At 40.3% G+C, this 25271-nt stretch overlaps 1 protein-coding gene across 6 annotated transcripts in view; it reads right to left on the reverse strand.

The window, feature by feature from the left end:
• PBX1 (PBX homeobox 1) overlaps positions 1-18279 on the reverse strand; it is a 329982-nt gene extending 311703 nt beyond the window's left edge. For 2 of the 6 annotated variants that reach the window (XM_081494035.1, XM_081494029.1), the window contains exons 1-2: positions 17345-18279; positions 14031-14104 (exon numbers count right to left, since the gene is read on the reverse strand). In XM_081494035.1, the coding sequence (XP_081350161.1) occupies positions 14031-14104; positions 17345-17535 (265 nt within the window). In that variant the 5' untranslated portion in view covers positions 17536-18279. The remainder of the gene's footprint in view (positions 1-14030; positions 14105-17344) is intronic. The other 4 variants (XM_081494032.1, XM_081494036.1, XM_081494030.1 and 1 more) reach the window with 4 other exon arrangements.
• Between the last annotated feature and the right edge of the window lie 6992 nt (positions 18280-25271).

Here is a 25271-nt window from a genome sequence, read left to right on the forward strand (position 1 = left end):
ATTTCCTTACCAGCAGAACAACTGGGCCTGGTTGGGCCGACCACCGCAGTGAGAAAGCCGTCACCGGAGTCTCATAAACCTTAAGGAGACAGGAGGTCTGATGGCACAAGGCCTCAAAGAGCATTAAGTTAACCCAGTGTCTTCTACCAGCAGGGAGGGAGAGGAAGAAAGAGGGAGCTGTGCAAGGGGAGGGTATGAATGTGAAAGATGAAGCTAACCATGAAAATTTAATTTGTTAAAATAATGACTAGAGAATAACAGATAATGTACAAATTGTCTACATGCATTTATTGAATACATAATAAATGTGTGTATGAATATATAGGACTATATACGCATACCCTGATAAAAATTAATTTCAGCTTCTCGAAAGCATCCTTGTTTGTCTCCCTGCTGGCGAGAACCTTGGCGCACAGAGGTAAATTTCACACTTCCTTTCAGCAGTCCCTCCACACGGACCCTGTAGCTTAAGCCGCCCAGGTGAGCAAATGTCACAGATGCTTCTTCGGCAGGCGGTAAATTCCAGCCATCCTGGGGAAATGCCAAGTGGTCTCAGGTCACAGGTTGGGCAAATAGCGATTTGGGGGTCTGGGGGAGGCCCCAGTGGAGGGGAGGAAAAAAGAATAAAAACAAGAGAGAGTGAAAGGAAGAGGCAGGAAGGAAAGGAAGCAGAGGCAGTGTTTAGGGTAAGAAGGCGAGCTATGCAAGAACTCAGACACAGAACACTTCTCAGGCTGCCTACATTAAAGTCTGCGCCCTCTGGATGAAAGAAAGCGCCCTGCCATGCCCATAAGCCTGCATGTGTGACATCTTTGGCTCGGAATGACCTCCTCAGACACACACTTGGCCCTCAGGAACACAGTCCTGTCTTGGGCACAGGCCTTTGGGAGCAAGTCTGCTGCCCATGCTACAAAGATCGTGACCATGATTCCGGCCCTACACTGGGCTGTAGGTTCCCTGAGGGTAAGGGCCATCGCTGGCACATTTGTGTTTCTCCATGTCTTTCGCGCCTCAAACAGAAAAGTTTCATAAATATTTGCTACAGCAACAAATGGGCCAAAATAGAATGCAAACTCTGTAATTTCATCATGTCCTACAGGAGGTCTAAAATGAAATGTCTAACTGGTGTTGAAAAATTAAACCCAAGCAGGGCAGGAATTTATTTTTAACTTTTTCACTTTTCAACCTGTGGGAGATAAGAGTCTGGCCCAATATCTCCAGAAATGTCTGTGTTCAAAAATATGTGATCAAGGACTTCCCTGGCAGTCCAGGGGCTAAGACTCTATGCTCCCAACACAAGGGTTGCGGGTTCTATCTCTGGTCAGGGAACTAGATCGCACATGCTACAGTTAGAGTTCATATACCACAACTGAAGATCCTGCAGGCCACAATGAAGACCTGGTGCAGCCAAATAAATAAATATTTTAAAAAATATATGTGGTCAAACTTACTTCAAGGCAATCAAGTGTCCATGACTCTCACTTATGAAGGCCAACATTCAGGAGGTGACATTAGCCAACGTAAGTGAGAAGAAGATATATTCTTGTGGGACATTGGCAAGACAACCAACCTTTGCATGCTTAAGTCCAGATGGAAGACACTGGGGAGATTGTCTCCTTCGTGTGAACCTCTACGAAGTTAAGTGAAAGTTGTAGTTACCAAGATATTCCAGCCTTAATTGCCTAACAAGGGAAGAGACAATATGGTAAATGAGTAGGAGGGGGCAGTGTCCAAATCAGGAACAGAGAGAAGCAATTATTTTCATTCTTTATTATCCCCATCATTGGTATTAGTATTGCTACTCTTATATTTTAGCTATAATATCTATAACAGTCAGAAAGAACATGTGAACTCTCAACCTATATAATAACGCTTCCATCTTCTCCCCCAGAGTTACAGGGATGAGAAACTTATCCTGTGAAATTAATAATGGGCCTCATTCTTCAGCTGGTGGATCGGAGACTGGGCTAGTAGAAATTTATAGAGAGAATTAATTCAAAGATTTTCAAAGTAATGAAGGAATTCAACCTTTCTGACTTCTCACTCTCCCACAGTCACTCAATATAAAGTTTCTGGAGGGTCTATTAGAGGACCTGATGGGTGCCCCGGGAGGCTGTAACAGAGCAATGACAGGAAAGCACAAGAATCCATTTAAGAATAATAATCACACATGAAGAACATCTTTCGTAGTGTAACTTTCTACAAAGAAAAATAAAGTAATATGGCTTAGGCCTGAGCATGATGACAGCCCCTTCCTGCCTTGGCTCCAGCAGGCCAGGTGGGGGAGGGGAGGCAACAGTGTGTATGGGCTAGAGGAGGGGCAAACCACCAACATTAATTCTTTACTTTCAGAAGACTTGAAAAAAGAAAGCAGCTTAAGGCCCTTTTAGGCTTTCCTCTGAGACAAGACAAACCAAGGCGCCATATCAGAAACTAGGTCTGTAGGAAAGCCCCCAACCTTCCTCAAGTGTTAAAGAATCAGACCAAGCTTAACGAAAACAAGTATCAATGCTGTTTAAAGTACATCAAGGTTCTTTGGATTAGAAATCTCCCCGGGGGAAGATGCTCCCTGTAAAAGCTGAGAGAGAGAAGATGGGAGGGTTTCTGCAGGAACTTCTGATTATGTTACTTGATTCATTTCAATACCACAAAGCACCAACTAGATTATTTACCGAGTAGAGAGGAAACAACACTGAGGCAACTAAGCAGGAGCTGCAAATTAAGACGTGTGCATGTGAGCGCTGGCACCCGCATACACTCACCCACGTGCTTGCACATTGCCTTCTGAATTTCACTTCTGTATGCAAAACCACCACCACCGGTGTCTGTACTGCACGGCCACTGTGCATACGGAAAATGCAGCACAGCCCCCACGCCTGGCTCCCTGGTGACAGACCTCCACAGCCTTGCTCCTCACCAGAGGCTCTGATTGCTGTGGCAAGGTGGGTCCAAGCCCGGCCTGGGGGGTATTTAATAAAGGAAGGATGGCTTTCTCTCTATGATAGGATAGGACTGGGTCCTCTCCTATCACCCTCTCGGGGATTAGAGAGATGATGAGGGCAGCACAGAAAGGAGGTGACTGGGAAGAGAAGGAGCCTGGGGTGCCAAAGAGGAGAAAATCCGTGAAGACATAACCAAGCTCCACTGCGGGAATGCTCGGCTTCCTTGGCCGCTCGAGGGCGGCCGGCGCTGGGCTCGGGGGCTCCAGTCCGGTTCTGCGCGGGGCGGCGGCTCCTGGCCAGTGAGCGCAGCCCCGCGGGGCTCACTGGAGGCCTCGGGCCGGCAGAGGAGCGGAGCCAGCGGGCGCTCCTCAGCATCCCTATCAGCCTCGCGGTGAGGTCACCAGTTTTCTAGTAGGCGTCGCGGCCCCCGCAGTGCCCCCTCCTCTGAAAGCCTAGCTAAGCGGGATGCAGCAGCAAGACCCAGGCGCCCGTCTACCCAGGCCCAGCTAGAGGCATTGCGATCCTGTCTGAAAGGGGCCTCTCCTAGCACAAGGCCATGCGGCTCACTACCCTGGTGGTCCACGGTTTTTCAGCATTTTCTTAAGTTCCCAAAGTTTTATTTTGTAACGTGTCCCTTTAAACTCCGTCTCGGAAACTCCGATTTCTCTTTTCCACCTGATCTAGGCAAACAGGCTCTCTCATCTCTAGGGTTTTTGTTGTTTTCCTTCCCCATTGATTGGCCTCGGGAGGAAGTGGCTTTAATTTATTCCTCACACGATCTGGTTACTTCTCCTCCAGCCTTTATTCTCGGTGCTTCTCGGGGCATCACCACCTACCCGCACCCAACCACGCATCTCCCTCGCAAGGGGTTAGGGATTACAGTCACCCTGGTAAGGAGACCACACAAAGGAAAGCTGTACTTGTATCGCCCCCGCTTTGTTTTTAAATGTTTGTTAATGTAAGCAGGGTGAACGGCCCTAGCACCTCTGCAGTGAGGAATTAACGTCTATAACCTCGTATCCACAGAGAGCCTTTCACAATGGATTGAGGCTGGGCTCATCATCAGGGTCTCTGAGAGGCTTTCTTTGTTAGGAACAAAAGATAAACGCAAACTTTCAGTTCTATTAACAATGGTAACTATACGGAGGATTCTCTTACAGTGACAAGACTTGGGCTCAAATCACCTAAAACCTTCAGAAAAACGACTGGCAGCCCTACCAGCACAGTTCAGTTCAGTCCAGTCGCTCAGTCGTGCCCGACTCTTTGCGACCCCATGAATCGCAGCACACCAGGCCTCTCTGTCCATCACCAACTCCCGGAGTCTACCCAAACCCATGTCCATCGAGTCGGTGATGCCATCCAACCGTCTCATCCTCTGTCGTCCCCTTCTCCTCCCGCCCCCAATCCTTCCCAGCATTAGGCCACTAGGTAAATTTACTCCTTTGCCCTACTGGCAGATTCAAACTTGTCTCAAAGCAGGACAAATAGAGAACTTTTCTCACACTGACACTTTCTTAAGGAAAGTCAAACATCTTTCTAAATATCTTCACTTTAAGTTTCCAGAAGCCCCACTGACAGGTAGGCGGGAAACAGACATCATTTTAGTATTTCAGCAGAGGCACACTGACCAAGCAACTGTCCACAATTCTAAGGTGAAAATCAAACCTAAATGTTCTGACTTCCTGGGCCGTGCCATATGAACTTGGCAAAGGTATACTGCACTTCCAAGTCTGCAACCATAAATCTTTGTATTTTCCAAAAGCAATTTTCAGTCTAGAATCCAATAGGTACAAACAGATAGGATGCAAAAGAAACATAATTTGCATTTAGTCATGGAGTCAACAAGGTGGATTAAACTGGGACTGGCCTCCAGCTGGCTTTGTAAAATGTGATACTGAATGCTTCAATTAGGGAAAAAAAAAAAAATCACTCCTTTTTTTTCCTCCCAGCTTGCCTTTCCAACTCAATTTGATTGATGGAAGTAGCTTTAACACCACCATAACCAGTTTTACATGATTGTCTAGAAAAGATATAAGGAGTCAGAGGATAAATTAGAAGTGCCATAACAATGAAAGAATTTCCTTTCATAAATGCTTTCTGTGCTATGTATCCAGGCCCTGGCGGGGACCATGTTAGACCTCATGATCGTGAAAGGTGGGCTCAGATTAGTGGCTCACTGGAGTGGCCCATTCCATGGATGTAGAAATATGAGACCATGAGGATAAATGGCATTCTCAAAATAACATAGTAACTTGGAGGCAGGCAGCGTTAGGTCTTAGAACTCTTGACTCAGGGTCCAGCAAATTTTTTTTGTCTCCACATGGAATTCTCTGTACTTGTTCCACTGTATTCTAGCTGTACAAAAAAAAAAAAGGTGGTTGTTTCCACCACCTATTTTATTTTAGGGAACATTTCAAATTCTGTTAAGGATAAGGAATCAAACCATCAAACAAGGAGTCAAGGAAAGAAAGAAGTAAAAAACAGAAGGAGTTAAAGGGGAACTACCTCATCCCGGCTCCCAGTAGTGGGATATTCCCTGCCAGAAAGAGATTCCTTAGGTATGTTTTTTTTCGGAACATGGCTATCCATCAAGAACCAGTTTCAACTGGTGCAGAACCACCAGATCAAGTGTGAGTAGGGAACAACCAGGAGTCTCCCTTAGAGTGTGAAAATTATGCCAAGAAAAGAAAAAAACAAAGATTTATGCCAGAACAACCATTCTACAGCCATGCTGTCCAGTATGGAAGACACTGGTCCAATGAGGCTTTTGGGCACTTGGAGTATGGCTAGTCCAAATGGAAAATGTGCTGCAAATGTAAAATATACAATAGATTTGAAAGCCTAATACAAAAAGTGGAACTATTTCATTAATAATTTTATATTGACCATGTGCTGAAATATTGTAGATATATTTGGATTTAAATAAAATGTATTATTACAATTAATTTCACCTGTTTCTTTTCACTTTTTTTTTTCCAGTGGACTACTACAAAATTTAAAACATTAAATTTGGAATGAAATATGGGTTCACTGCATAGCACTATTCAATGGGATTCTTCTCTAGCTAGAACTCTAGGATTGAAGGAAGAAAGTACAAGAGTGTTGGGATACCTTCTGCTGAGTTTTGGGGGTTCCCCCCTCTCATACAGAAAATCTTTTGAAGCATTTAAAAGCACTGTCAGGAAGTATCTCAGGGAGTCTCAAAAACTTCTGGCCAGAGCTGGTAGAAAACCCAACCTGAATAGACAGTGTCAAACTAATGAGACCAGAGGTCGACAGTCAGTCATGTGGTTTTAAAAAGACAACAGTAGTTGCTATTTATTTAACACACTCATGCAACTATGTGCTTTATGTTATTGTCCTGTTTAGTCCCTCAAGCAAGCCTACATTGCATTGTCTTTACTCTACAGATAAGGATACTGAAGCTCTGTTAAGTCAACTTTCCAATGTTACACACAAGTGAGGATCTGAATCCAGACTGGTTTCACTCAAATACCATGCTCTCTCTGCCATACTAGACTGCTCTTCAAAACACTGTCTGGTCTTCTTGGCAAAGGTCTTCTTCTCCGGGAACCTGACACCTGAAATTTCAGCTGTAGAGATTCATTCCTTTGACTTCACTTCTTTTTCTCTCTAAAATGCAGATAGTTCTGAGAGAGGTTTCATATAAACCTCGATCATGTTCACTTCAAGTCAAACAACTATCAAAATACCTTTTCTTAGAGTAGGTATTGATCCAAGAAGACAAAAAAATACAGTAAACCTTGCCACATAGAGGAAAAGAAAAATCAGTGACTGAAGAAAAAGACTGAAAAAATCGAATGCTGAGAGTGCCGAAGACCAAATTTAATGTCATTTACAATAAAACTTAAGAATACATCTATTACAGTTACTCTGGAAAAGTTTGGCAATTCCTCAAAAGGCTAAGCACAGAGTTACCATATGATCCAACATTCCACTCCTAGGTAAATATCCAGAGAAATAAAAACATGGCCACATAAAACTTTGTTCAAATGTTCAGATCAGCAACAACATATGAAAACAACCTAAATGTCCATCAACTGATAAATGGATAAATAAAATGTGGTATATCCATACAATGGAATATTATTTGGCTATAAAAAGGAATGAAGTATCAGTACATGCTACAGCACAATGAACCTTAAAAACACCATGCTAAGAGAAAAAAGCTAGTAATAAACCATATATTATATGATTCCATTTATGTGAATGTCCACAATGGCAAAATCCATACAGACAGAGATTAGTGATTAGTAGGGGCTAGGCAAAGAAAGAAATACAAACTGACTGGTAATGAGTACAGGGGTTTTGTTGGAGGGGGTGATAAAAATATTCTAAATTTAGGTTGTGGTGATGGTTGCACACCAAAACCACTGAACTGTATAATTTAAATGGGTGAATTTCATGGTATATGAAATATATCCCAAGAAAGCTATATATAAAAAAAAATAAACCTACTAGTATCAAGGCTGTTGTTAAACATTCTTCCCTCAAGTAGGAACATATGAGGAAGACAGGTAGAGGTCAGGTTGCCCTAAACTCACTTTACATTACTCTTCCTCCTCTGAAACTTTGTGAATTGAATGGATGGGTCTATGTGTTTTCAGAGGGAAAATATTTTTAACTATGATTAGATAATATCTCCAGATGCTGACGCTAAGAAAATGTCATCACTAAAAATGCCATTGTAACTTTTCAGGTGGTTGTTGTCCAGTTTGTAGATAATTGCAAACCTTTTTTTGCTCTTATCCATTCTTTTTTTCCCCTCTTCTCCCAACCTTGCCCAGCCTTTTGGCCAGATACAACTCATTCTCACTTTAAGAGAATGGCAAGAGAAACATAAGAAAACAAATCTTAAATTCAGCACTATTTTTCTTTTTTCAGCACAGAATTACAGAGTCTTGGAATTGGCTTGGTCTTTAGGGACCATCTGGTACAAGACTCTCTTTTTCATGTAAGAAAACAGGGCCAGAAATAATAAAAGCTAACAGTTATGGACTGTTTACTCTATGCCAGACACTGTAATTTACATGTATTACTTCATTTAATCCTCACAATAACCCTCCAAAATAGGTACCATTTTTATCTTTATTTTCTAAGTAGAAAAAAAAAAAAAATGAGGCACAGAGAAGTTCAGTAAATTTAACTAGGTCACACAACTGAAAAAGTTGGAGATTTGGGATACAAACCCAGGCTGTCAAGCTTCAGAGACCAAATCCTTAACCACTACTATTATAGTTTCTCCTAAAGGTATTTAAGCTATCTACCTGTCAACTTATAACTACTTAGTGATATGTCCAGAACTAGTACAGGTATGAGGGATCGACCCCAGTTTCTACTTAATGACAGAGTATCAATGAGAGATATAGTTGAAACCATGACCTAAACCAAAATGGATGAATTTTTCCACCCACTGCAATCTTGATTTCCACCAATAATTGAGAGCCTGAAAGAGAGCTGTCAGAAGTAAGACGACCTTCCGGGAAGTCACCACTGACCTTATTCTGCCATGAAGGAAGATAGGTTTTATAATCCTATGTCAGTTTATACTCACAATTCTTCTTTTTTAATTCTGGAAATCACTCTGCCAAATTCTGAGAAGTGTTATCGCTAAGAGGAAGATGAGACAAAAGATTTAACCAGAGAATTCTCCTGATGGGACATACTGACTACCTCACCACTCAATTATATACTCAAAGGAAGAGCTAACACATTGGCAAACTATGAAATGGAACAGAATACAAGTCTTTAGGTAATTTACTATAGAAAATACAATATCTCTTATCTGTATCACCCAGGGAGCTCAAAGTACTTTACAAACAACTCATTAATCCTCTGCTTATTTTATTCATCAGTTACTACATTCCTTAAACCTTACCACACCGTTTCAGGTAGGGTGCAAGAGTGGGGCTAGAATTATTATATTCCTCTAACCCAGACTAAAATGTCCATGCACATGGACGGGGTGCTTCCAGGAGCATAGCAAAATGAGTAAGAGCTGTCTTTGGGAGCTGTACCTAGGACATTGCCTCAATCATGTGGCATTTTGGGTGACTTTTTAAATAAAAAGTAAAGGTAAAAAGTATGTTTAGAATCACTACACCAAGTTCCAACCATAACAGCATTCATCTAACAGAAGTTGGAAACCAAAGTGCAGCCTAAGTTTTCCTAAGGCATACATGTAAAACTATGTCTCAAGAGAAGCCAGGGTTACGCTTTAAATGAAAAGATTAAAATGCTTTCCTATTTAAATATGTTTAATATCTGAGTTTTGGTTTGTTTGCAGGTAAATTTTTTAATTTTGCCAACAATAACCAAAAGCATATGAATGTCAGCAGAACAGAGAAGCAAAGGGATGTAAAAGAGGCCGGACCTCAGCAGTGAGCCAGACCCTGCCACCTCTCCACCCAGAGTGCAGCCTGCCACCTACCTGGGGACCCAACACCCTCACTGCTCCCAGCTCCCAACAGCCCACAAGGCCTAGATCACAGGTCTCCCCTGTGCCTTTCCCCGACTCACAAACCTTCAAGCTTCCTCAGTTTCACTAAAATGCTCCTCATTCCCAGTCCTCATAGACATCCAATTGCTAGAAAACATGACACCAAATTTCCAAAGACCTCACTCAGGTAGGTCTGACCCAGGCTGCTGGCTACAACCTTCTCCCCACTTCTCAGGTGCCAGAATGGGTCCAAATCGGCTTCTAAAAGTGGATGACACAAAACGACTGGAGAGAAGGGATGCTTCTCATCAGAAGCTGATATTGTATCTTCCACGGAGTCTTATTATTGTAGGTCTATTGCTCATATCTAGATCACAATAAATATATAGGGTCTAATCACCTGCCTTCTGCTAACACACTGTGCCTGAAAGGGTAATTCAAGTAAAACTGCATCAAGTAACTCCCCTTCATTTGCTCCCTTTCTCTCTGCCCCTTTCACAAAAAAAAAAAAAAAAATTGAATTCTGTCATCAGCAAGAAAAAGTTTTTTTGCTTTTGCCTTCTAGAGATGAACATTTATGAAAAGTCACTCCTGTCATGTCAGCCCCCAAATTTTCTGAAGTTATTTCACTTCTGTTCTCTGCTCAAGGCCTAATCCTTTCAGAATTATTTTCCTAAAATATAAACTTCCTTCCATGGTGTCCCTTCCACCTACATATACAAACACACACACATACACATGTATACATGTGCGTGCACACACACACAAATTATTCTCTAAAGCTATAAAAAGATGAGAAGCAGAAATATCATAATGTAATTGCTATACTAAAAAGACGTGGCAGGTGAGAATTAATAAGAGAGGGTGAAAAAAACTGAAATACAGTAGTAGAGTTAAGAAAAAAAAAAACAAAACTAGAGCCTGTGATGGGAGTGTTAATTGAACAGAGAGAATAAAGGAAGGAGAGAGAGAACAAAAGGGCATTAAGTAAGCAAAAATAATTTTTTAACATCCTTCAGTGATTTGATTTAACTCCAGAGCAGATGATGCTCAGAGGAAAATTTGCTGAAAACTGCCATATATAGCTATTTTGTTCTAAAATTAAAAACTATTCACAACAATTACAGCTATTCATTACTATCTATAAATAGTCTCCTTAGTAAATGGCAACCAATATTTTGTGTTTTTTCCTCATTTTTAAACCGGCATGATTTTTGACACATAATTTTTTTTTACATCAAGAAATGTTTAAAAATATAGTTAAGGTCCTTTTAAGAAATTCAGTATGTTTTAATTTTTTTTTTTTCTCCTTCTCTCCACCCCATCAACCCCACTACCACCACCTCTACACATACACAGAACCCAGTCTATTGCTAATATGTCAGAAGACAAGGAATGGTTCTTAAGAAATGAAAGAAAATGAAGTATTAAAAGGTCCAAAACTCTCTATGAAATCTCTATGCTCCCAGAAAGAACAAGCAGATAAAAGCCGCCTCTGAAACATACTTCCTAGAGGTCTTGACAGAGTTTTCTTACTGTCTGAGATTTGCTGCCTGAGAATTGTTCAGGCATTCCTTGTTCTTGGCATTTTTATTTAAAAAAGCAAAAAGGTATCAAAATAAAAACTTACCGACATTACTCAACAAGAAGACACTTGGGTTCTTTTTTTTTTTCCCTGAATATCCCCACAGTAATTTCTAACTAAATACCTATCAATCAACTGTAATCTAGACGGTGCTGCCTACTTTAGGTGTTATGCATGTCTGTTTCTTTTAAGTTCCAAAAGGTTGGTAAGACAATCTTAGCTAGTTTCCCTCCAAATTTCTGAGTTTTCCAATGAAAGTCTCTGACAAAAATCGAAAAAGCAAAAGCCGCCAAGGAATGCAATCCGCACGCTCCTCTCAGGGTCCTGACTTCCTTGTAAAGACCTAGGTAAGCCCACTGAGTGTGCTCCCTGTGAGAATACAAACAAACAGAGCCCACCCTCAATCAAATAACCTCTACAATACTTGTGAAGGAAGCTCAAAAATACTCATTCAGCGTAAAGACTTGAAAGTAACAATAGGGAAACTCCCAAAACAATGAAAGAATGTACATGAACTGATCATCCAAATAATCTTTTCACTAGCTCTGTATCAGGAAGCAGGGGGAAAAAAGAGCTGCTACAACTTTACAGACACACTGTGTTGCGGACACATCAACCATATGGAAGATTTGCCAGCTCTCAGAATGAGGGTGAGGTCGATCTTGAATAAGGAACCATGCTTTACAATCAAAGAGTTCTTTTCAGCACACAGCAGTTGTCTCCTACCTACAACACGGAACACTCAACATTCCAGGAAAGGTTTCTTCCTTCTCCTTAATCCTTCTGATACACAAGTTGAGGAATAGGAGAAAGGTCTTTCTTTTTTCCTCTTTTTATTTTATTATTATTTTTTTTGTACTTTCACCCATGGGTGCCCTCTTAATCCAAAACTTGTGTGTGTGTGTGTGTTTCCCTCTCAACACAGGGTCAGTTATCCTTATTATTTTCAATTTACAGTATTCACTAAGCTATTTTTAAAAATATATTATTTGAAAGACAGCATACAAAACCTTAATTTAGATTTTTAAAAAGCTCCAAACATTAATGTAACTCAATAACAGAAAATTTTTAAAACAAAATATATAATCCAACAATAAATTATACCTTTAGAGCATGATTTTGACCGATACAACTGCTTATCACCATAGTTTAGGCAATACTCATGTGAGGAGCAAACTCTTGAATCCACACCAGAACCAGATCTATAGTCACATCCATCCACTTTGATCTACTGCCTCAGCAGTAGATTTTAATTAGAAGACTAAATTAAACACTTTGACCACAATATACATTTAAATGCCCTGATAGACTTCCTTTCAATGAAAATCTGATAGTGTCTTAAAAACAGAGTCTCTTTAGACTGAATTATCAAATATGCCTTTATAACTTGATTCTGTATTTTATGAAGCAAGATCAGCAGGAATGCATACCCAATTAGCAACAATTTCAACAAACCAAATATTCCATGTAAATAAGAATCAGAGAAAAAAGAAAATGAGAAGGAAGAAAAAAACAAAAGATAAAGAAATACATACGCACTTAGGTTTCCTGCTCCAGGCTAATAGAGAAAAAAAAACTAAAAAGTGTGACAAACTGAAAAAGCCCTTTTGATATTTGAATGCACAATCCGTACATTTCTTAAAAAGTGTATCACAGCTAAAATAATGCAATTCCCAGCTTTGCAATAAGGTTAGGCTTTGGCAAGGAAACCTGGAAGACTTAAAAGATCTGAACATCACTGCTCAGGTGCTTTGTCTGGATGTCACACACAACACAAATAACATTCAACAAAGGAGCTGCTTACTAATTTTCCATATATTTCAAGACCCATGTAATTACATATTCGATCAATGGTCACATCTTGAAACTATTTATTTTTTAAAATAGAAACACAGAGAGCCCTCAAAAAAAAAGCCACCCTGTGTGCCCTCACAGCCCCTCCTTCCTTTTTTTATGTGTAACTATCAATGTATATCAACTGGGCATGCAATCATATTTATTGTCACTTTCATTCATGTCATGCCCTTGCTTATATGGTTCAGATATGAATTATTGACTGTTACACTCCTTGTTGTAAAAAATAAATAAATAAATAGGATGTCAGGTACTCTGCGCTGCTCCACAGCGAGCGACCAAGTCAGAGGCCAGCAGAAGCTCCCGCTTTATATAACCACCACTCGTTCCTCATCTTTATGCCCTGGCTTCAGATTGCCTTCTCAACTCTTTCTTTTTACAAGGGAGAGACTCACCCACTTTGGAAAATTAAGGATTAAAATAAACAAACAAGAGGATGTTGCTAAGTGTCCTTCCCAGAGCATCTGTTGTTTAAGAACACCTCTGATTGATGACTGCTATTTTTTAATTGTTGCTTTAAAATTTAAATGCCCTCCTGGGATGTGTTATAAGTGTGTTAGTTCATGATATGAGGTCTAGAAAGTAGAAAAACAACAGAATGAGTGAGCTCGTTGCATTCTGTTCTCCTAAACCCAGCGATTCTCCCAGCTATAAAATCACAGGGCACTCAAATACCGATAACCTGATGTTGTGTGACGCGTTCCACAAAGGTATCTGACAACACTCTGTCAAGAACTCTAGTTTGCTGCTTTGTGTAATTACAAGAAAAAAAGAAGAGGAAACTTTAAACACTTTAGCACCCCCATGCCCAACTCCAAAAACACTAAGTGTCTTAAAGATGGACCAAAATATATTCCTTTAAGAAGTAGACTTTTACTTTCATATTTTTCCCCCACAGGCACATCATTCTATAAATTTCCCTTCAGAACCTGTTTTAGCTTCTATTTCAAAGAGGCCAGGAATAGAGTTAAGGCAAGCAAACCACTAATGCCTGGTAATAACTGTCAGAGAAAGTTGGTGCTTTCTGTTCCAGGAAGCAAGGCTACCAGGAGTTCCTATTGGAATATGCGATCAATCTTGAAAGTACTCCTATTCTGAAATTTTAATATTTAAATAATGGGTTCCTGATTGCCGCTTAAGTGGTCAATTGGCCAAAGAAAATGCTTAAATGTTGGAATCTCATTCCTACCTGTTTTCTCTTTGATTTCACACAAGACATTAAACAAGGCAGGCTTCATTCTGTGGCAGTTTAAAGCATGTTTTCTGCAAGAAAGAAACAACAACAGAATAGCTTAGGTGGACTCCTGGGATCAAGCTGCTGATAATGCACAGGGGGAAAAAAATTGAGCATTTAGCCAAAATTATAGACCAAGCATAACTCTGTGGCATGCTTCAATTGCTTTATGACTTAATACACAGAGTCCCGCCACAGAAAAAGAAATAATGTTAATTAGCAGGGAGAAAGCAGGGATTTAACTACAGAACAGAACTAACCTCAATTATGCTCATTTAGGAAGAGTTTGGGGTTTTCTGTCTTGTTTTGTTTTGTTTTTTATGAGTAGTTTAGTCCAAGTGGAAGTCTTAAACCAATAATCCTATCCAGGGCAATGAAAACACGGCAGAGTCAAATGCATGGGTTAACAGTTTTGTTTCATCTATGCAACCACCATAGCCTAGGAGCTGTCTGCTTCTCAGTCCGTGTGTGTGTGTGTGTGTGTGTGTGTGTGTGTTTTCAAATTTAATTCATCCATGTGTTTGAATTCATTCTGCAGATGCCCCTGTATTCTCATAAACACAAGATGCTTGAAAGGTCTTCTGAGCAGAACTGTCAATTTATAAAATTTCAGTCCCCAAGTTAAAGAGTATGGAAATGTATTGCCAGGGGGCAAACATACCCATATGGGGAATAGATTCATTTCTCTGTGTTCACTATGTCGCTTGTGCACACACTGCTTATTTGCAGGTGTTGAAATTCAATTATTTACAATTAGGACCTTGCACCCATTCGGGAAAAAAATAAATACAATTCTGCCTTTTAGATTAGTGATTTACCTGGTTCTTCTGTGTGTCTGTATTCAGCACACACTTGAGGACCAAAACAATGCCTTTCCCTTGATTTTACCCTGGAAGCACTTAACAGAAGGATATTGTTTTGGAAACAAAATACTGATCATATCAGCTATTAGTTAAGGGAATTGTGTTGACTAACTAAAATGAATGTATAAAGATAAATGGAAACCTCTGGCACTCAAGACACATGCAGTTCTTTTTAAATTCCTTTCAAAGTTAAAAAATAGATACACATCCTGAGGAACAGAAACCAGAAGCATGCTCTATCTACTGTACAGTAGAAGAGTCATAATCTCAAAATTCAAGAGTATCAAAATAAACATAAACATTGTGTCTAAAATACGAAGGGTTCACTATGTAAATAATAAATGTACATTATGAAGATGTGACTAAGGAAAGGAAAACCCATTTAAAGTATTTGCTGAGTTACACTGTTTAACTAAAAAGAAAAGCTTAATGGTGATTTAGTTCTGGTGTGGGGTGAGAAAAATGGTGAAGAAGACTTTAAGGTATCAAAGACTTCTTTCTGGGCCTTTTAAAGGCGTTTTCATTAATGGTATTCTTATATAAAGGCCCAAATGCAAAACAAATAACAAAAAATTCTATGCAGCTTTGCAGAAATATTGTATTGCCAAGCACATCCATGGGGTTGGGTTATAGAGAACAGAAAATCTCCCCATCCCAAAATTGTGTCTGATTCTCTTTTAACATCTAGGCCATTAAAAGGGTGAACCCGCCAAGTCACCACTGTCCTCAGTTGTACAAAAAGGAGCGGGACTAAACATCAGAAAAGTGGTGGTTCTCAGTGCTACCGGCCCCTTCGGCTGCATAAACTTGTTATTAGAGGCAGTTTATTGGTATGTCTGAGTTTATTTTTCTGGAACAATGTAATGGAGAAATCTGTTCCAATTCAAAAAGAGATTGCCAGTGGGAAATCTTCCATTGACCCTATCTATTAGCTTTTCTCCAGATAATAAAATTCAAAAAGGGCACCAAATAAATTTTGAAAACCTTCCTCTATTTAAAAAAAAAATTAGCATAGTTTCAGTCTTTGTACCTTTCCAAGTTTTCAAGCACCCATAAACCTCAGGACCTTTGAGTTTACATGTTGCATGTGCTTACAGCTAAAATAAGAGTGTAATTCATATCATCCTTAAAATTGCTCCTTATCATTTGCTCAACTCAAATTCCCATTTCCCTTAAACAAAAATATATATAATAATGTCTTCTCCATAGAACTAAGTCTTGTGAGGTAGAGAAACTGTGTACATATGACTTAAAAAACCAACTATTTCTGAGATTTAATAAAGCTGGGTAACTGGAAAGACCTATGTGGCCATTAGAGTGTCTTAAATTCTTCTTTTCAAGATCGGCCTTGGGCAAGCAGTTGGTGAGTTGCCATTTAGTTTATGTTTTGTTTTTTTAAAGAGAATTTATGGTAAAATCCTAGAGTGGAGAACTATATACTTGGCAGTGGATTAACTGAGAAGCTACACAGCTTCTTTATAATGCTTCCTTAATGAAGATCTTTGTGTCCTATAGGATGGAAATATATAAAATACACATTTGCCTTCATTTCTATTTTAGTAGCATATAAGTGGTCCTGAAAGAAGCATGGGGAAAAGAGCATGCTTCATTTTCTCCCCCCACCCTTTTTTAAAGAACCATACATTCTGTGCCACAGAAGGTTAGTAACCGACTCAAAATAAGAGACAATAAAGTTACACTACATACCCGAGTCTCTAAAACCGAACAAACATGTTTAAAAGCAACAGTATCTCTTCTTTCTTTACATCAGCCTTTTTGAAACAATTAAATGAATGCAAAATATTTTCTGGATGGCTGACAATTACTGACAATTACTCTGCCTTTTTTTTTTTTTAATATGGAAAGGGGGAAAGATAAAAATTAATTTTAGAGGAGTACGTCCACATAGAAAATTCAAAGCCTCTGATTTACGTAAGGAGTCAACTATATTTGCAAATAAAGTGTTCATGGGACATTTTATTTTGTAATGTTACGGAGTCCCTCAACAAGAAGACATGCAATGCTGTTCAAAACTTGACAATTCTGCTCTCTCTGACACTTTTTTAAAGCAGTAAAAAGTGCCGAGGGCCGCTTTTGGATCAGTTGGCAGTATTTTCGGCTTGCCTGAGTGTTTGTGTGGATATATATGAAGGTCTCTACATTCACACACACACAATATATGAAAATATACATACAGACAGCCACATCACCGCATGGGAGATTGCACTTTCGATAACAACGCTCCTTCAAATTTTACTCCTCCGCCATATAGTTGCTCGTCAAAATGGGCCAAGGAATAACATTTAAAAAGAAAGCGCTGTGGTGATTCGGTTCCCATTGTTTCCCCCGGCGAGAGGGAGAAAAACAAAAAACCCCAAGAAAGGAAAAGAAAAGCCTCCATCTCACCTGGCCTGCGCCTCATCCAAACTCTGGTCTGTGATGGTCATAATTTGCTGTAAAATGTCTCCAATGTCCTGCTTCCTCCCGCCCTCCCCCTCGGTCCCTCCGGCCCCATCCTGCAAGTGCTGGGACAGGCCGGGGTGTCCAGCCATCCCGACCCCAGCATGGGAATGCATCAGCCTGGGCTGCTCGTCCATCTCCAAAGGCAACGGCAGCCCCCGGCTCTTCCTCTTCTGCTCCTCGGCTCGGCTCCTGGGAAGCACCAAGGCTTTTTATCCTTCAAGCTGTCTTCAAATCCTTTTCAGGATAAACAGAGAAGGGGGGAAAAAGAAGACCAAAAGAAAAAGAAAAAAAAAAATCCCTTTGCCTCTTTAGAGGATGGTGGGAGAAATGGGAGTGGGGAGGGGGAGGGGGGCGTGAAGGGGTTGCGGGGTGAGGGTGGGGATAAGGACTGGTGGGGAAGGGTGTTGACTCCAAAAAAGCAAGAAAAATAAACCACCTTCCCACTTGACGAAAAGAAATCAGAGCTGGCTTTTGGTTTTTCAGTCCGTCTCCTTTGCAAGGCAGAAATGGGCTCCCGGCGCTTAAATCTGTGGCTTAATCCTTTTGCAAATATGCATTGGCCGGGAGAAAGGAGAGGAAGGCAGGGGGATTGCAATGCAAACTTTCCCCCCCACCCCCCGCTACCCCCCACCCCCACTCCGAGCCAGAGTGATCTCAAAGGGGGTGGGCTGTTGCAAAAGCCAGATCTCCCCCAGCCACGGCGGCAAGGCAGAGCACAGGCTCTCTCCTCCTCCGTGTCTCTGCAAACTCCAGCAGCCCCGTCAGCCTCTTGCTTTTGTTTAGCTCAGGCTCAGGACTCCAGAAACATATACAGAAAAACCACAGCCTGAGAGGAGGAGGAGGAGAAGGAGGAGGAGGACGAGGAGGAGAGAGGAGGGGGCAGAGGGAAGGGGGGAGGAGGGAGGCGGGGAAGCCAGGAGGCGGGGGAGGGAAGGAGAGAGGCGGGCACTCGTGGCCCCGCCCCCTTCCCTGATTGGTCATTGAAGAAAAGACAGGCCCCTCCTCCCTCTACTTTCCTCCTGCACCTCCTCCTCGGCCTCCTTCGGCTCCTCCTCGCCCGGCGCCCTGTCAATCAGAGTTCAGAGGTGGGCTGGGAAGGAGGCCGAGCTAACACCAAGTCTCCAGTCCTTAAAGGTGCAAGGATACCGTCGCGCCGGCTGGGTTAGTACGTTCCCACTTTTCCTTCCTGCCTCACTTGGATTCCGTCCTTGAGAAAAATGTGGCTCTACTTAAATACAAACGTATAAAATTAACACGAAAGAATATAGACAGTGTGGGTCTCCCCTGCAACCGGGGTTTTTCTTTTCCTGTAACATTGCCGTTTAAAAGTTGATCCTTTTAATTCGTCAGACCTCAGGGAAACTGTTGAGAGCCAAAGTTTGTCAGCACGAAGTTGTTATGAAACACAATCGAGCTGTTAATATAATTAATAATGATCTCTAATAAGTGGCGTATGTGAAGATAGATTAAAAAGAACAATCACAATAGAGCTAAAAGGAATACTGAACTGTGACATTTTGGTTGCATGGAAACTAAATTATGGGCTGTTAAACTAAATAATGCTGAAAAAAAGATTAGTAAATAAGTTGACCAAATGAAACTAATTCAACATCTCTCTTTCTTTTCTCCCTGGGGGAAATTAGTTATTTGGCTTAAGTATTTAATAAAGAAATGCATTATCACAGTCTGGTTCTAGTTTTTAATATAGTTTAATAAGCATTATTAACTGGAATAAGGAGCAAACTGACATTTATTGAATGCCTACTATGCACCAAGTAATTTACATGAGTTATTTCATTTAATCCCCAAGACATTTCTAAGAGTTATGGATTATTAGTTCCACTTTACAGGGAGGGAACTACAAAATGTTAAATAACTTCTCTGGGTCCCATAGTTATTAAGTGTCAAGGAAGGAGTGTCTCCATTTAACAGAAATGTATAAATAGTGTAAAAATTAGTTATGTGCCCATCTTGTTCAAAAAGGGACTCAAGATGCTTAAAATAATACACATATTGAAACACACTGACCCAAATTAAAAATAAGTAGGAAGAATGAAAAAAAATTAAATAAAATGAGGGGAAAATCCTAGTAAGAAACTCACAGCTAAAGTTCAATTCTGTCACTCTAGGTAGACCATCAGTTTGCCTCCTGCCTTAACATCTGGCACGTAACAGAGGAACTCTGACTGAGGCACAGTGGCCATAAGATAAAAGAGCATATGAATTATTTTGGAAAAGGCAAGTATAGTGTTTTGAAATATAAAATATTATACTGTGTAGATAGTCCTCTTCCTGGATGACAGTGTAGCCAAAGGAAATGCATTGAACTGCTACAAACCTAAGTGTGCTTCATCTGCAAAATAGATTATAACCTCACCAAATGCATTGAGATCCTCAAATAAAATGTCATTCCTTTTATCAGTCCAACCTCCTTCCCATTCAATACAAAAAAACAAGTTTTGCAAGATAAGGAGCTAAGCACTTCTTAAGCTACCTGGTATTCTTTGGCATGGGGGCATGCAGTAAGTAGTGTTAATTGCAAATAAGATGTCATAGTACTTGAAACAACTGTTCTATCCACATACATACCCTAACTTGTTAAATGGGTTTTTTAATCAACACTAATACTCTTCAAATCACATATCAATCACAGTGAGCATGAGTTAGCACATCCTTGACAATGTGCTGAAGTTATTGTGATGAAGTTATCACATCTTAAAGCATGAAGTAACCCAGAGCCTATAAGAAATCAGTATGAGCAAGTAATTAGAATTACTAAAAATATAATAAAAGTTTACTAGATAATGTACTAGAAAATGTACCACCAGTACCAGAAGATCATTGTCATCTAGGAACATTTTAGTAGGAAAATAAAAAATGTACACAACAATAATATTAATGATAGTATTTATTAAGTGCTTTACAATGATTAGGTATATTCAAGGTGAATTATTAGTTTAATCACCACAATTGTTTGGCCTGAAGACCTATGCTTTTATAATGTAGCCAACACCATGGTGTTTCCAAAATACATTTTAATACAAAATAAATGCTATAGAAGGGATGCTATACCGTAGATATCCATGAAGAGTGAGATAAGGGGATAATTCCATTAGAATGATTAAAAGATGTTGAGGTGGCTCTGAGGGATGAGGGCTTCCCTGATAGCTCAGTTGGTAAAGAATCCGCCTGCAATGCAGGAGACCCCAGTTTGATTCCTGGGTCAGGAAAATCCCCTGGAGAAGGGATAGGCTACCCACTCCAGTATTCTTGGGCTTCCCTGGTGGCTCAGATGGTAAAGAATCTGCCTGCAATGCAGGAGACCTGGGTTCTTCCCTGGGTTGGGAAAATCTCCTGGAGAAGGGAACAGCTACCCACTCTAGTATTCTGGCCTGGAGAATTCCATGGTCCATGGGGTCGCAAAGAGTCAGACACGACTGATGGATCCAGGAGATACAGTGAATGAATGCGATAGAAGCACAGGGTTTTTCTTCAGGTTCTATGGAAATGATTAGAAAAGTATAATTGTGAGGACTCTGAGCAGCAGCTATTGTGTTTCATTTGATGTATACTAGGGAGTCCCTGATAGGTTTCCCTGGTGGCGCAGTGGTAAAGAATCTGCCTGCAGTGCAGGAGATGCAATTTCCATCCCTGGGTCAGGAAGATTCCTGATGAAGGGAATGGCAACCTACTCCAGCGTTCTCGCCTAGAGAATTCCATGGACAGAGAGAGGAATCTGGTGGGGTACAGTCCAGACTTGGACAGGACCGAGTGACTAACACAGACAGACAGAGGGAGCCACTGAGGAAAGTTGTCTTAAAAAAGGGGAACAGATATTTATTTTCAGGGAAGCAATGGAGAAACAGACATAAAGAACAGACCTATGAACATGGGGGGAAGGGGAAGGAAAGATGTATGGAGAGAGTAAAATAGAAAATTACAATACCATATGTAAAATAGATAGCCAGTGAGAATTTGCTGTATGACTCAGGGAACTCAAACAGGGGCACTGTGACAGGCTGAAGGGTGGGGTGGGGAAGGAGATGGGATGGAGATCTGGGAGGGAGGGAACATGGGTGTACCTTTGGCTGATTCTTGTTGATGTATGACTGAAAACCACAATATTCTGTAAAGAAATTATCCTTCAGTTAAAAAATTTGAAAAACAAAAAGGGGGGGGACAGAAAAGTATGTCTTATGAAAAATTATTTTGTTCCCCAACACAAAATCTGAGACAATGAAATAAGGAAGGGGAATTAAGAAAGTGGCAGTAGAAATGGGAAGGAAAGGACAATTATGAGGAACATTTTTAAAAAAGAGCCAGTAGAACTCGATAATTGATTTTATGTGGTTTTGTGATTTTATTTTAAAGAAAATGTTTTCAAGCCTGGGTGAGAAGAATGCGGTGGCACTAACAGAATAATAATAATATCTATAGATAGAAAGTGTTAAATACAGATTGCACTTCAGGTACTGTGTGTACATTACCACTTAATTTTAACAATTTGACACTTAATTTTAAGAATATCCTTACAAGGTTATAATCTCCTTTTTGAAGATGAAGAAACCAAGTTTCCTAGAAGTTAAATTACTGGACAAAGTATGTATTTAAAAGTTCTCTTATTTTTAATACTTCACAGAAGACCAAGGAAGTTAACAGGAGATACTACCAAAGGTGAAACAGAATGAAAATTAGAATCTTCTATTTGCAGTTTTAAAAAAACTTCTTAAAGTACATTCTAAGGAAAAATTTGCACGTGAAATTTCTATACCCTATGGGTTGTGGTGAGGGATGGATAATGCTTTTTTGTACCTTCCATGCCTCAGCAGTGCTTTAATTCTAATAGGTATTTATTAAATATGTGTTGAAAGAATGAGTGATGAATAATCATGCTGTATTTCTTCAGAATAATAAGTCCACTGAATCATGCTTTAAGGACATTACATGAGTCATTACCAAAATTTGGCTAACTGGCAAAGTAGTTCTCAATCTGTGCTTATTCTAATGTCTACAAAGTCATCTTATCATGTTTACCTCTCCTACATCAGAATTTTGTTTATTCTAAGGATTGTCTTTCAAATTTCTTTAGAAGTCCATTGGCACAAAGTCTCACCTCCACTAAGGCATGGAGAGTGTCATGCAAGAAGAATGTACAAGGATCTGGTTCTTTTCCGAGAAAACAAAATTATGGCAAAGACATGGGTCCCCGGCATAGTCACCGAAATAAATTCACTACCACGTGGTGTTACATTCAGTTCAGTTAAGTTGCTCAGTGGTATCCGACTCTTTGCGAACCTATGGACTGCAGCATGCCAGGCTTCCCTGTCCATCACCAACTCCCGGAACTTGCTCAAACTCATGTCTATTGAGTCGGTGATGCCATCCAACCATGTCATCCTCTGTCGTCCCCTTCTCCTCCCACCTTCAATTTTTTCCAGCATCAGGGTCTTTTCCAATGAGTCAGTTCTTCACATCGAGGGGCCAAAGTACTGGAGCTTCAGCTTCAGCATCAGTCTTTCCAATGAATATTCTGGACTGGTTTCCTTTAGGATTGACTGGTTTGATCGCCTTGCAGTCCAAGGGACTCTCAAGAGTCTTCTCCAACACCACAGTTCAAAATCATCAATTCTTCTGCACTCAGTTTTCTTTATGGTCCAACTCTCACATCCATACATGACTACTGGAAAAACCATAGCTTTTACTACAAGGACCTTTGTCGACAAAATAATGTCTCTGCTTCTTAATATGCTGTCTAAGTTTGTCATAGCTTTTCTTCCAAGGAGCAAGTGTCTTTTAATTTCATGGCTGCAGTCACCATCCTCAGTGATTTTGGAGCCCAAGAAAATAAAGATGGTCACTGTTTCCCCATCTATTTGCCATGAAGCGACGGGACCAGATGCCATGATCTTCATCTTTTGAATGTTGAGGGTTTTTTTTTTTTTTATAAATTTATTTATTTTAGTTGGGGGCTAATTACTTTACAATATTGTAGTGGTTTTTGCCATACATTGACATGAATCAGCCATGGGTTTACATGTGTCCTATGTTGAGTTTTAAGCCAGCCTTTTCACTCTCCTCTTTCACTTTCATCAAGAGGCTCTTTAGTTCTTCTTCATTTTCTGCCATAAGGGTGGTGTCATCTGTATATCTGAGGTTATTTATATTTCTCCCGGCAATCTTGATTCCAGCTTGTGTTTCATCCAACCTGGCATTTCTCATGATGTACTCTGCATATAAGTTAAATAAGCAGGGTGACAATATACAGCCTTGAGGTACTCCTTTCCCAATTTGGAAAGCCATGATTAGGCCTTCAAATCATGTCATTAGGACTGGATACTGAAAGATACTCAATCTAATATCAATATCAGAGCTAAAGAGCTGCCTTTGAAGCAAATCAAAAGAATGAGGGTAAGAATCTTTGGTGGAACACTGACATTGCCGTATTGTTCAAGGTACTGACAACATAGTGGTGATAGCTGACTCAGATGGTAAAGAATCTGCCTGCAATTCACTAGACTGAGGTTCGATCCCTGGGTTGGGAAAATCCCCTGGAGGAAGGAATAGCAACCCACTCCAGTATTCCTGCCTGGAGAATTCCATGGACAGAGGAGCCTGGAGAGTTACAGTTCATGGGATCACAGAGTCAGACATGACCGAGTGACTTTCACTTTCAAGAAACACTCGATTCTCTGGTTTCATGGAGTTTGCATTCTAATGTAGGAGGTAAACAACAAGCAAAGAAAAATACAAGCTCAGAGAATTATAAATATACTGAATAAAACAGAGTAACATGATGTGAAGTTGAGGAGGCAACATCAATAATGTGGTCAGAGAAGGACTTTCTAGAAGCTGATATTTGGGGTTAAACTTGAGGATAAGAATCCAGTTATAGGTAGATCCTGGGGAAAAACAATGGAGGAAGAGGGGCAGGAAGGAGGAAATAACATATGCAAAGGGCTTTGGATTTAAACTTGGATCTAAACTTGAAGGAAAGAAAGCTGGAGAGACTGGAACATAATGAACAAAAGAAAATTTTACGAGGAGGAAATCAGAGAGGGAAGCAGACACCCAGAAAACACATAAACTTTTAGGTCATGATAAAGACTTTGGATTTTACACTAACTGCTGATTTCATATTCACTTGAGTGTGCTAAGTAAAGGAGTGACACTGCACATTGTTTTGACAAATATTCTTTGATGACATGCTATATTCTAGGCACTCCCTTGTCACTGGTAAATATGCCAGCCATGGTCTCTGTCTGGTCACATGGAACTTATGTTCTAATGAAACAAATAAATGAATGTAGCGACAAGCAAATAGCAGGGGATGTTAAAAGAGGAGGTGGAAAGTGACCCGGGAGCTACTGTAGATTGAGTGGCCATGGAGGGCAAACTGTGGAGGGGCATTAAGCTCTGACATGAATGGAAAGGAGTAAATCAAGTGAGTAAAGTTGAAGAAACAGCCAACACGATGTTTGTAAGTGAGGAACAAAGATGCCTAGAATGTTTGAGAGACAAGAACCAAGGCCAAAGTTGCAAGATGGGAGTGTGGTACAAAACTGAGATCAAAAAGGTAGGCGAGTTTTACATTGAAAAACAGAAAGGCATTGAAGGGTTTAAAACAGAATATCTTAGTCTGTTTGGGCTAATGTAACAAAATACCATAGACTGGGCAGATTATAAGTAACAAATTTATTTCACACAATTCTGGAGTTGGAAGTCCAAGATCAAGGCACCGGCAGAGTCTGTGTCTGCTGAGTACTTGCTTCTGGTTCACAGCCAGCCATCTTCTTGCTGTATCGTCTTAGAATGGAAGGAGCAAGGGAGCTCTGTCTCTTCAGCTCAGTTCAGTTCAGTTCAGTCACTCAGT

The sequence above is a fragment of the Giraffa tippelskirchi genome, chromosome 5, assembly GCF_054371585.1.
Source record: "Giraffa tippelskirchi isolate mGirTip1 chromosome 5, T2T-mGirTip1v1.2.pri, whole genome shotgun sequence".
Lineage (NCBI taxonomy): Eukaryota > Metazoa > Chordata > Mammalia > Artiodactyla > Giraffidae > Giraffa > Giraffa tippelskirchi.